A 12,580-nucleotide genomic window follows, 5' to 3' on the forward strand; every position below is an offset into this window, starting at 1 on the left:
GAGGAGCCTGGTAGGCTGAAGTCCATGGGGTCCCTAAGAGTCGGACACGACTGAACGACTTCACTTTCACTATTCACTTTCATGCTTTGGAGAAGGAAACGGCAACCCACTCCAGTGTTCTTGCCTGGAGAATCCCAGTGACGGGGGGAGCCTGGTGGGCTGCCGTCTATGGAGTCGCACCAAGTCAGACACGACTGAAGCGACGCAGCAGCAGCAGCAGACAGTAATTTAGGACTTCTTTATTTCTTAGGGTCTCTTTATTTTTTCAGACAGCCCTACTGATAGTCCTTAAAAGGAAATCCATATGACAAAGAGGCTTAGTAGTTAAGAGGGCAGTTGGAGCAGCTCTTTTTCCTGCTCCTTGACGGGAACGCTGATGCTCTAAACTAGTCACTGCCGGCTCATCTATTGGTTTAAAGAAACAACCCAGCAAGTTTAAAGACACTGTGATGAATATTGAACTCCTCTACTGGGAGGCATTAATGTAATAGGGCTTCTCAAATTTAGCAACTGGGATCCTGGATCAAAAGACTTACAAAAGGAAACCAACCTCCTTTACTTCAGCTTACTGTCTCTGAGATGTGCTGAGGAAGAAGGCTTTATACAATATTAAAGGCACAGCTTTACCCAAAGAGAAATATCACAGAATGATCATTTTGATTTTTCTTTTACAAAAAGATTAATCTCAGTGTTCTACAAGATATGTCGGGTTTAATTTAATATTAAAAATTGTATTTCCTATATGTTAATGTCAAGTGAAGCACAAATATTGAACTGCCAGTATGTAGTTTTTAAATTATCTGCTCAATTTTAGAAGTGTTTTGGTTTGTGATACGTATTGTGCATTTTCTCTAATACAAAATCTCTTGTATTGTCCTCAAAGCCCTGATCATTTGTTGGAGGTCTGAGGTAAGATTACATGCCAGGAATAAGGAGCGATCCTTGTTCTTCATTTTTGGTCTTTGCCGCTTAAAAATCCAAATAACCAATCACTTTAATCAATGGAGTAAACAAAAATTAATGAGATTAATTGTAGAGTGTCAAATAATAATGGATTCTGTAGCTCAGTTGGTAAAGAATCTGCCTGCAATGCAGGAGACCCGGGTTTGATCCCTGGGTCAGGAAGATACCTTGGAGAAGGAAATGGCAGCCATTCCAGTATTCTTGTCTGGGAAATCCCATGAACAGAAGGAGTCTTGTGGGCTTCAGTCCATGGAATCACAGAAGAGTTGGACATGACTTAGCAACTAAATAACAGCAACAAGGCCAGACTCCACACCAAGAGCTGTGTTTGGGGATTTAGTACAAGGTAACAGGGAATGGAGCTGGCTGATTAGTACTATGGAGTCAGTGATACTGAAGGAATAATAACAGGCAGGCAGACTCAACATGTAACCAGGTTCTACTTACTAGTGTAATATTTAGTGGTGAAATTTTAGTATTCTAATGATGGGAGGGGGTCATAAGAGCAAATAATTCCCTTAGAAGACTTAAATACTAGATAATTTATCAAGGTAAAATTCCTTTTAATGAAACTGAGGCAGAAAGCAAGAGGAATTTGTTCAGACATGCCACTTTATTGGCTGGAATCAGTTCTCTATCTTTTTTTCTAAGGTTAAATCCATTCTAGAGACTGAGGCAGAGTAAGCCTATAGAAGAGGTTTGGATGGTAGTAGCTAGGATGTTTATTAGGGATATTAGGGATATGTCAGGAACATTACCTGAAAGCTGTGTCAGTGGTCCCGACAGGAAACCAGGCCATTAGCAATGGAATGGAATGGAGATGAAGAGGCTATATCTGAGAGAGAATTTGGAGGTCAATATGATGGGACTGGAAGACTGATGAACATGAGGTTTGAGGGGTGAGTTAGAGCTCAAGATGAATCCAAGATGAGATGGAAGTAATATGAAATGAGTATGATAGGTATACTGATAAAGGAGCTGGTTTGAAAAGGAGGATATGATAGTTCATCTAAAACATTTTAAGTTTAAGTTTCCCATGGAGTAATAAAATTTAGTTACCTGATAGGCAGACTGAAAATCTGTAATGCAGGTCAGATTAGATGGTATCAGTCTATTATATATCTATTATAAGGCATGAGGCCAAAGAGATGAATGAGATCACCCAAGGAATAATCATGGAGCAAGCTGAAATCTTGACTAGAACTTTGGATAATGCTCTCATTTAGGAACTGGAAGGGCAGCAAGAGGCAGCAAAGGAGCCTGGGATGGGACAATAACAAGAAAGTAGAAAAACTAGGAAAGAGTCATGTCTAAAAAGCCAAAGGGGGAAAATATTTTAAGAAGGAAGAAGGAAGAACAGCAGTATCAAACATTCCAGAAAGGCTGAGCAGGATTCACTCATTCATTTATTTGACAACAGTAATGAAATGCCCCTAAGTTCTATGCTAGGATTTAGGAATGAGGCCACAGAAGTCTGATGAGTATTTTTAGTTATCATTGAGGCTGTTTCACAGAGGTTTTATATGAGTTACAATCATGATAGTCTGATTACAGCAGTTAATGATGGAACCAGAGTTAAGGAGAGAGAGTCAAGCTGTGTAGCCTAAATTTCTGAGAAATCTAAGAGGAAATGGTAAAGAAGACAGGGGTCAATAATGGCCTAATCCCATGTGAACTCATTTTGACGCACTGACTTGAATCAAATGTTTATTAATAAAGCTGGATATAGTAGTGAGCACAGGAGATGATAGTTTTTTTTTTGCTTTTGAGGAAGCTTACAATCTAGATGTACTTTATTTTCTTGAGCTTCAAAATTACTCAAATGGTGACTGCAGCCATGAAATTAAAAGACACTTGCTCCTTGGAAGAAAAGCTATGACAAACCTAGACGGCATCTTAAAAAGCTTTGAGACATAACTTTGCTGACAAAGGTCCGTATGGTCAAATTTATGGTTTTTCCAGAAGTCTTTTACGGATGTGAGAGTTGGACCATATAGAAGGGTGAGCACCAAAGAATTGATGATTTTGAAGTGTGGTGTTGGAAAAGACTCTTGAGAGTCCCTTGGACTGCAAGATCAAACCACTCAATCCTAAAGGAAATTGACCCTGAACATTCACTGAAGGACTAATGCTGAAGCTGAAGCTCCAACATTTTGGCCACCTAATGTGAAAAGATAGCTCATTAGAAAAGACCCTGATGCTGGGAAAGATTGAAGGCAAGAGGAGAAGGGGATGGCAGAGGACGAGATGGTTGGATGGCATCACTGACTCAATGGACTTGAATTTGAGCAAGCTCTGGAAAATCGTGAAGGACAGGGAAGCCTGGCATGCTGCAGTCCGTGGAGTCACAGAGTTGGACATGCCTGAGAGACTGGGCAGCAATGAACCACAATCTAGATGAAAATTAATGAGTGTGTCTGTGAGGGAACTGCAGGTGGAGAGCAAGATATAAACACTGAATAAAAATTCAATGAACATAATGAACATTAGTTATAATATCAAATAATGATTATTAGTTAATGAAAAGGAGCTATATAGACCAACAAACTGTGAATTCAGGGGGAGGGAAGATTACCACGAGTGCCCAAAGGTTTTGCCACAGAGAAAGAAATACATGTAAGTTGCAAAAGAAGACTGCTACTGCTGCTGCTGCTGCAGCTAAGTCCCTTCAGTTGTGTCTGACTCTGTGCAACCCCATAGACAGCAGTCCACATGCTCCTCTGTTCCTGGGATTCTCCAGGCAAGAATACTGGAGTGGGTTGCCATACCCTTCTCCAATGCATGCATGCATTCTAAGTCGCTTCAGTCATGTCCGACTCTATGCGACCCCCTGGACAGCAGCCCACCAGTTTCCTCCTCCCACTAGAGTGGGTTGCCATTTCCTTCTCCCAAAAGAAGACTAGGAGTAAAACTTTCATGAAGGGAAGACAAGAGTGTAAGTTTAACTCCAAAGCTGTCTCTTCCCATAGAAAGTGGAGATGCTGCCATCTGCCTATCGTCTACTCTAGATAAATGCATTCACTCAGTCGTGTCCGACTATTTGTGATCCCATGGACTGTAGTCTACCAGGCTCCTCTGTCCATGGGATTTTCCAGGCAAGAATACTGGAGTGGGTTGCCATTTCCTTCTCTAGGAAATCTTCCCGACCCAGGGATTAGAATCTGGGCCTCCCACATTGTAGGCCGATGCTTTACCATCTGAGCCACCAGGGAAGTCCACCAAAAGGGGCCTCAAAAAATAAATCTACTCTTCCTTACTCACTCAGCAGTCTCCTTTTAACTCACAGATTGCTGGTACATATGCTTCGGTATTCCTGTGGTGTTGGCCTTATCACCACAAATGGTACCAAGATATCAAATATTCAGGAAACCTGTTCGCAGAAAGCAGGAGTCTTAAAAACCTTAGCCCTGTGCTAAATAAAACAGGCACAGAACAAACAAGGAAAGAGAAATACAGAGTGTCGTGCATAAGCTTTTGCCAGCAAGTTCAGTGCCCTGCAGAGGCCAGGAGGGGAGCAGTTCTTGTATTGATGGAGTCAGAGCCTGAATTCTAAGGTCAGGATATAGATATTAAAACTGCACACTCATGGGCACATCAAACCTTAGCCATGTAGGCCTTTTTGTTCTGAAAGTTCACAGGTGAGATTGACCTGATACATTTTCTTTGATGTTTATTAAACCGTAATTTTGTAGAATTTAAAATGGAATGATGGCTAAGCTGAGAAACCAATCAAAAGTTCAGCTCAAAGAATTTTAATAGAAAATACTGGAAAGATACTGTAAAAGAGGTAATACTTGTTAGATCAATTTTCTTAACATGGCAGAATGTAAATATTTAGGTGCTGTTCATTAAAATTTCAAGTTAATATATTAGACAGTTGGGTCTGTAGATGTCAAATCCTCTCATTAACCCCCAAAAGTTGTTATAGTCTGAATTAGTTAGCTATTGCTATGTAACAAATTATATGAAAATTTAATCACTTAAAACACAGTCTTTGTGGGTCAGGAATCTAGGCAAATATTCACCATATCCTAAGATCTCGATTCCACTGGGATAGGAGGTACTTCCAAGCTTATTCATCGCCTGTTTCCAAGAAAAAAAGAAAGTAACCTCTTTCATTCCATTCACTTATTCAGAGCTAGAGCAAAGTTTCTTGATTGAGCAGGGTTCATAATGGGAGTGGCCAGCTCTTGTCTGACTAAAGAGGACAAATTGAACACAAAATTGAGAGGGTAAGTTCAGAGTCATAGGTTCAACATTAAATATCATATCCAAGGTATGAGTTGGAACTGTAGATGAGAAAAGAATAAGAGGACAGGAGGATAGGAATACTGAGCCAGTGTAGAAGCAAAATATTAGACCAGATAGACAGGTTGTAGATTTCAGGGTTTCCCCATGGGCCCTGCAGGTAAGGAATCTGACTGCAATGCAGGAGACGTGGATTCGACAGATTTAGGCATGAACAAAGAAATAGTGCTTAGCACTGTTTTGCTCTTAGGCAGGTTCCTGGTTTTAAAGACAAAGGGCTGGGCCAGAGGTTTTCTCTGTTATTGAAAGTCATAAAGTAGTATTGCTATATTTTTGTTTTATGTTCAAATAAATAGAAAACAGTCTAGAGGAAATGTTGAAATTTGCAAGGAACTACTACTCCAAATGAAATTAAAAGCCCTGAAAATATTATTTCTTAGCCAACATTAGATTATGTATTTTCTCCCAAAATGCACAGGTAATGTTTTGTATTGATTGATAATTTAATTCTCCTCCCTCTTCAAACAGTATTTGCATCTGGTGATTTTTTTCTCTATGTCAGAGTCATCTAACTTAGAAGAAACACTGGTGGGGGTGCCGATGGTTTCTTCTTCTGTTTGCTGTTTTTAATTTTTATTTTTATATTACCTTATTTTGATCTTAATAATAATTCCCAGGTAGCTCAGTGTAACGAAGTCACCTGCCAAAGGGGACTTAGGAGATGTGGGTTTGATCCTTCAACCCCTGAAGGAGGAAATGGCAACCCACTGCAGTATTCTTGCCAAGATAATCCCATGGACAGAGGAGCCAGGCAGGCTGCAGTCCATGGGGTCACAAAGAATTGGACATGACTGAGCAACTGAGCACACATACACACAACAAATTAATATTTTTATTAACACATTGCAAACAAACAACAGCTCATTTCTGAAGGAACAAATCTAGTCATATTTAATTCCCTTTTTGCTTGATTCCAATTATGTCTTCTACCAGATTACAGAAGTAATGAATTTCTTTAATCCACCTTTTCTTCACATGCTTGCAAACAAATTATTAATTTTTTTATTTTATAAATTAACCCTTATTTTGAGGGCTTATTAATTTATTTGTACCTATTCCAATCTTAGATCATTTCATTATAACTCTTCTTAAGCTTATTTTTTCTTTATTTAAACATATTCTTGCTGTATATTAAACCATAGTACAATTTAGTTTCCTCATTTATATTAGCCATTGACTGAACAACAACTAATAAGTCAGCATGCAGTAATTTAGATCTCTATTAAAATTTGTCAATGCCAGCTCCAAACAGACAGTTTTCTTTATTCAGAAAGTGTTGACATTTTCTTCCCATACCATCTACTAAAGATAAATAGATCAGATAGTTTCAGATGAAATTAAATGTGGCATTTCTATATTTTTTGGTTACCAAAAATTGTTTGAAAAGTTCCATTAATTCTGAGGAGTTTTTTCTGTTCCAAATCTTAAAGGTAATGATTTTCAGGATATCAAAGTATTTTTCAAAATATTTTCTCTAACAACCTATCATGGCATCTGAAATTCATACTCTTGTGATTTCTGTGGGTTGTTTAATGCTAGACAAAGATATATGTAGATACCTGTAGGTACAGATTGACATATATATGGAATATAAACAAAGACAAATATTGCATCACTGATAAAATGTCCTTTAAATTAAAGGCCCTGAGGTGATGATAATAAATTTAGAAACGTTTGTGTGCATGTGTGTGTATGTGTGTGCATGTGCAGATACTGGGTTGGAAGAGTGAAAAATCTAGAAAAAGCTGTACCTCAATGCATGTAGATTAAGAGTGAGCAACAGTGTATGAGAAAGCCTGAGTAACAGATGGGGAATAATAATATCTGCCTTTTTTAATGCATGTAAAGTCCAGAATATATTAATTTTACCTATTTAATAAGTCATGTCCAAGAATTAAAAGGAGGCTTTAAAAATAAAATTGAAATAATTTTTCTTTTTTGGTTCCAATAATATTTTAAATGGCAATCTGTACTTACAGATAAATCATACACGTGTTCATTGCTGCATTTATGGAGCTTTAATATTTGCAACTGCTAAAAATAAATAATTAAATCGGTTCACCCTAGGAAGAAATTCTACTAAATTTGGAAGTAACTCTAAAGAGAGCTTTCACTTTTTTTGAGAGGAAATATCTGTCAAGAAAGAGTCTATTAGCTAATTATTAAATACTATTAATTGTGTTAACCTACAAGAAAAAGTAATTGTTCATTCAATATGTAAAGTGTACTTGACTTCATATACATTCACAGTTGCCCAAATGCAGGGTCAAGAATAATGTTAAAATACCAATATTGTACTTTTCTCTTACCTTATTTTTCTCTTCCTCTATTACTATAACCTCCTGTGCTTTCCAAAGTATAGGTGGTAATACTGATTGTCTACTTATGAAACAGACTTCTTTATTCATTGACATAAGCCCACTAGGCTTAAAATTAACCCAAAAGGAAAAGATTTAGGTAAAGCATTTGGGAAGCGATGAGTCCCTATAAATCTACTGTATGGCCACTTATGCCACCTACATGGAAAACCAGTTCTTGGACTTCTCTGGTAGCCCAGGGTTTAAGACTTTGCTGTCCAATGCAGGGGGTGTGGATTTGATCCCTAGTTGGGGGAGCTAAGAATCCCACGTGCCTCATGGCTACAAAAACCAAAGGTATAAAACAGAAACAGTATTGTAACAAAATAAATAAAGACTTTAAAAATGATCTGCAGCAAAAAATCTTTTTTAAAAAGAGAAAACCTGTGCTAATTAGTAGAGGAAATTCTTGGTTTATAGAAGTAGAAGATGATCTTCTGAATTTTAAAATATTGATTAAATGGGATTTTTAAAATTATTATTGTACGAACCATTTGGTCTGTTAGACTCCTCTGTGTACTATTATTGTTGAGTCACTAAGTCGTGTCTGACTCTTTGCAATCCCTCTTTGCTGGACTGCAGCACGCCAGGCTGCCCCATCCTTCATTCAGTTCAGTTTAGTTGCATAGTCCTGTCCAGTTCTTTGTGACCCCATGGACAGCAACACACCAGGCTTCCCTGTCCATCACCAACTTCTGGAGCTTGCTCAAACTCAAGTCCATAGAGTCAGTGATGCCATCTAACCATCTCATCTTCTGCCATCCCCTTCTCCTCCTGCCTTCAATATTTCCAAACATCAGGGTCTTTTCCAATGAGTCAGTTCTTCACAGCAGGTGGCCAAAGTATTGGAGTTTCAGCTTCAGCATCAGTCCTTCCAATGAATATTTGGGACTGATTTCCTTTAGGGTGGACTGGTTGGATCTCCTTGCTGTTCAAGGGACTCTCAAGAGTCTCCTCCAACACCACAGTTCAAAAGCATCAGTTTTTCGGGGCTCACCTCTCTTTATAGTCCATCTCTCACATCCATACATGACTACTGGAAAAACCATAGCTTTGACTAGATGGACTTTTGTTGGCAAAGTAATGTCTCTGCTTTTTAATATGCTATCTAGGTTGGTCATAGCTTTTCTTCCAAAGAGAAAGTGTGTTTTAATTTCATGGCTGCAGTCACCACCTTCAGTGATTTTGGAGCCCAAAAAGTCTGTTACTGTTTCCACTGTTTCCCCATCTATTTCCCATGAAGTGATGGGACCAGATACCATGATCTTAGTTTTCTGAATGTGGAGTTTTAAGCCAACTTTTTCACTCTTCTCTTTCACTTTCATCAAGAGGCTTTTTAGTTCTTCTTCACTCTCTTCCATAAGGGTGGTGTCATCTGCATATCTGAGGTTACTGGTATTTCTCCCAGAAATCTTGATTCCAACTTGTGCTTCATCCAGCCCAGTGTTTCTGATGATGTACTCTGCATACAAATTAAATAAGCAGGGTGACAATATGCAGCCTTGATGTACTCCTTTCACAATTTGGAGCCAGTCCATTGTTCCATGTCTAGTTCTAACTGTTACTTCTTCATCTGCATACAGATTTCTCAGGAGGCAGGTCAGGTGGTCTAGTATTCCTATCTCTTGAAGAATTCTCCAGTTTGTTGTGATCCACATAGTCAAAGGCTTGGCATAGTCAATAAAGCAGAAGTAGATGTTTTTCTGGAACTCTCTTGCTTTTTTGATGATCCAACGGATGTTGGCAATTTGATCTCTGGTTCCTCTGCCTTTTCTGAAATCAGCTTGAACATCTGGAAGTTCCCAGTTCACATACTGTTGAAGCCTGGCTTGGAGAATTTTGAGCATTACTTTGCTAGCGTGTGAGATGAGTGCAATTGTGCGGTAGTTTGAGCATTCTTTGTCATTGCTTTCCTTTGGGATCGGAATAAAAACAGAACTTTTGCAGTCTTGTGGCTACTTCTGAGTTTTCCAAATTTGCTGGCATATTAAGTGAAGCACTTTCACAGCATCATCTTTCAGGATTTGAAATAGCTCAGCTGGAATTCCATCACCTCGACTAGCTTTGTTTATAGTGATGCTTCCTAAGGCCCACTTGTCTTCGCATTCCAGGATATCTAAGTGAGTGATCACACCATTGTGGTTATCTGGGTCATGAAGATCTTTTTTGTATAGTTCTTCTGTGTATTATTGCCACCTCTTCTTAATATCTGCTGTTTTTGTTTGCTCAAATTCATGTCCATTGAGTCAGTGATGCCATCCAACCATCTCATACTAGGTTACAAAAAAAAAAAAAGAAAAAGACCCTTCTAAGACACTTGGGTGTACTAGGTAAATGTTCCTTAGTGTTTCCTTTGGCTCATTTGAGGCAGAAATATGGACTCGGCAAGAGGGAAAGAAGTTGGGTAGGACAAAGGACTGAAATGTAACCATGTTGTGCCTTCTTATTCTTCTAGGATCTCATGACTCCTTCAGCTTCTACATTGATGAAGCCTCTCCAGTGGGGCCTGAACAGCCAGAAACTGTCCAGAATTTTGTCTCTGTGTTTGGAACTGTGGCCAAAAAGCTGATGCGAAAGTGGCTAGCCACTCAAACCATGAACTTTACCGGTCAGCTGGGAGCTGGGATTCGTTACTTTGATCTTCGAATTTCCACCAAGCCCAGAGACCCCGTCAATGAGCTCTACTTTGCTCATGGTTTGTTCAGTGCCAAAGTCAATGAAGGTCTTGAGGAGATCAATGCATTCCTCACAGATCACCATAAGGAGGTAGTATTCTTGGACTTCAACCACTTTTATGGGATGCAGAAATATCACCATGAAAAACTGGTCCAAATGCTGAAAGACATCTATGGAAATAAAATGTGCCCAGCGATCTTTGCCCAGGAAGTGAGTCTGAAGTACCTGTGGGAGAAGGACTACCAAGTGCTGGTCTTCTACCATAGTCCAGTGGCTCTGGAAGTGCCCTTTCTCTGGCCTGGGCAGATGATGCCAGCACCCTGGGCCAACACCACAGACCCAGAAAAACTGATCCAGTTTCTTCAGGCATCCATCACCGAGAGAAGGAAGAAGGGATCGTTTTTCATATCTCAGGTGGTGCTGACTCCCAAAGCAAGCACCGTGGTCAAAGGGGTGGCCAGTGGTCTCAGAGAAACTATCACAGAAAGGTAAGTGTCCTTATGTTCTCAGGGGAAATGTTTAAGCAGTTTAATCCAACATCAAAGAGCTGTTAAGTGATGGAGCTGATTCACACCTATGTATGTTAGTTTCCCAAGGCTGTCACAACAAAGTGCTACAAACTGGGTGGCTTAAAATGGAAGAAATTTACCACCCCTCAGTTCCAGAGGCTGAAAGTCTGAAATCAAGGTGGCAGCAGGCTGGCTCCTTCTGAGGGCTCTGTGGGAGAATCTTTCCCATGCCACTCCCCTAACTTCTAGTGATAGTTGGCATCCCTTGTGGTCCTTAGCTTACAGATGCATCACTCCCATCTCTGCCTCCATCTTTATATGATATTCTTCCCTGTTTCTCTGTCATCTCTTCTTATAAGGACACTAGTCATATTGGACTAGGGCCTGCCCTAGTGACTTCATCCTAACTTAATTACATCTGTAAATGTCCTATTTTCAAATAAGTTTACACTTAACAGATGCTAGGAATTAGGACTTCAATATGTCACTTTGTGGGCTTTCCTGGTAGCTCAGCAGTAAAGAATCCACCTGCAGTGCAGGAGATGCAGGTTGGATCCCTGGAGAAGGAAATGGCAACACATTCCAGTATTCTTGCCTAGGAAATCCCAGGGACAGAGGAGGCAGAAGCTGGTGGGCTACAGTCCATGGGGTTGCAAAGAGTCGGACACAGTTTAGCAACTAATCAACAACAATAACACCATGTCATTTGTAGGACATAGATCAACCCACAGAAACATGGATTTTTGTTTTTGCTTTTGCTGCACCACGTGGCTTGCTGGGGTTTAGTTACCCAACCAGAGATCGAACCTGGACCCCTTGCAGTGGAAGTGTAGAAACCTAACCACTGGCTCATCCAGGGAATTCCCACATTAGGCATTTTGACTCCATATCTAGTTATCTTTTCATATGTGCTTAGCATTATATAGATAACAAAGCTCTTTCTCTACTGTTTTCAGAGTATTTTCACATACCTGATTCCATTTGACCTACCTAATAATCCTGGAAAGTAGATACTATATTACAGATAAAAATTAAACTTCAGAGACATGAAATGTTTTGCCTAAAGCCACTTGGACAATGAATAGTGAACCAAAGACTCAAACCCCATTTTTCCCAAGTTGTGTTCTATGTCTTTACACTTTATCCAAAGCAACAATCTCCAGAGAGTAGGCATTCCACTGGTCAAGCCCAGACACACCTGTAGGGCAGTGGTCATCTGTGAGCCACAATTAGCAATCACTAAAGACGTCTGTAACTCATTCCCCAATACACATGTATCATTGTACATATTGCTTATTCTTTTGAGTTAAAGTATTAAACAAGGCAAACATTCAAAAGCAAACACGGTTCCTATCACAGCTTTTAACTTTTAATTGGTATTTTGAATTATGGTAAGGAGACAGAGAATGAATGTTTTGCTCAAGGTCTTGCAGGGAAAGACAAGAAAATGAAAAGGCTGAGAAGTGGAAATGCTATGGATGGCCTTTAGAGGTGAAAATGCTAGATGGTGGGAAATGGCAGGTGAAATTAGTAATGGGGCAGGAACAGATTTGTATGAAGACTTTTAGGCAGGCTACAGGGAATGTCATCCTATGAGCCATGGGGAGCTAGAAAATGATATTTAACAATGGGGTAACTTGACTAGGTCTGCGTTTGCAGTGGATAATAGGTGAAGCATGGGAGGGTGAATGGAATGGAGAGACTAAGCAGTTAAGAAGTGTGTGGAACTGTTTAGCAATCATATGGAAGCTCACGTGAGGAAGTAAG

At 39.6% G+C, this 12,580-nt stretch overlaps 1 protein-coding gene across 1 annotated transcript in view; it reads left to right on the forward strand.

Moving 5' to 3' along the window:
* Nucleotides 1-12,580, forward strand: part of PLCXD3 (phosphatidylinositol specific phospholipase C X domain containing 3) — a 191,254-nt gene that overhangs the window by 114,212 nt on the left and 64,462 nt on the right. The window contains exon 2 of the mRNA XM_015101312.4: nucleotides 10,084-10,792. Coding sequence (XP_014956798.2) covers nucleotides 10,084-10,792 — 709 coding nt within the window. The remainder of the gene's footprint in view (nucleotides 1-10,083; nucleotides 10,793-12,580) is intronic.

Source organism: Ovis aries, chromosome 16 (genome assembly GCF_016772045.2).
Source record: "Ovis aries strain OAR_USU_Benz2616 breed Rambouillet chromosome 16, ARS-UI_Ramb_v3.0, whole genome shotgun sequence".
In the NCBI taxonomy this organism is placed as follows: domain Eukaryota; kingdom Metazoa; phylum Chordata; class Mammalia; order Artiodactyla; family Bovidae; genus Ovis; species Ovis aries.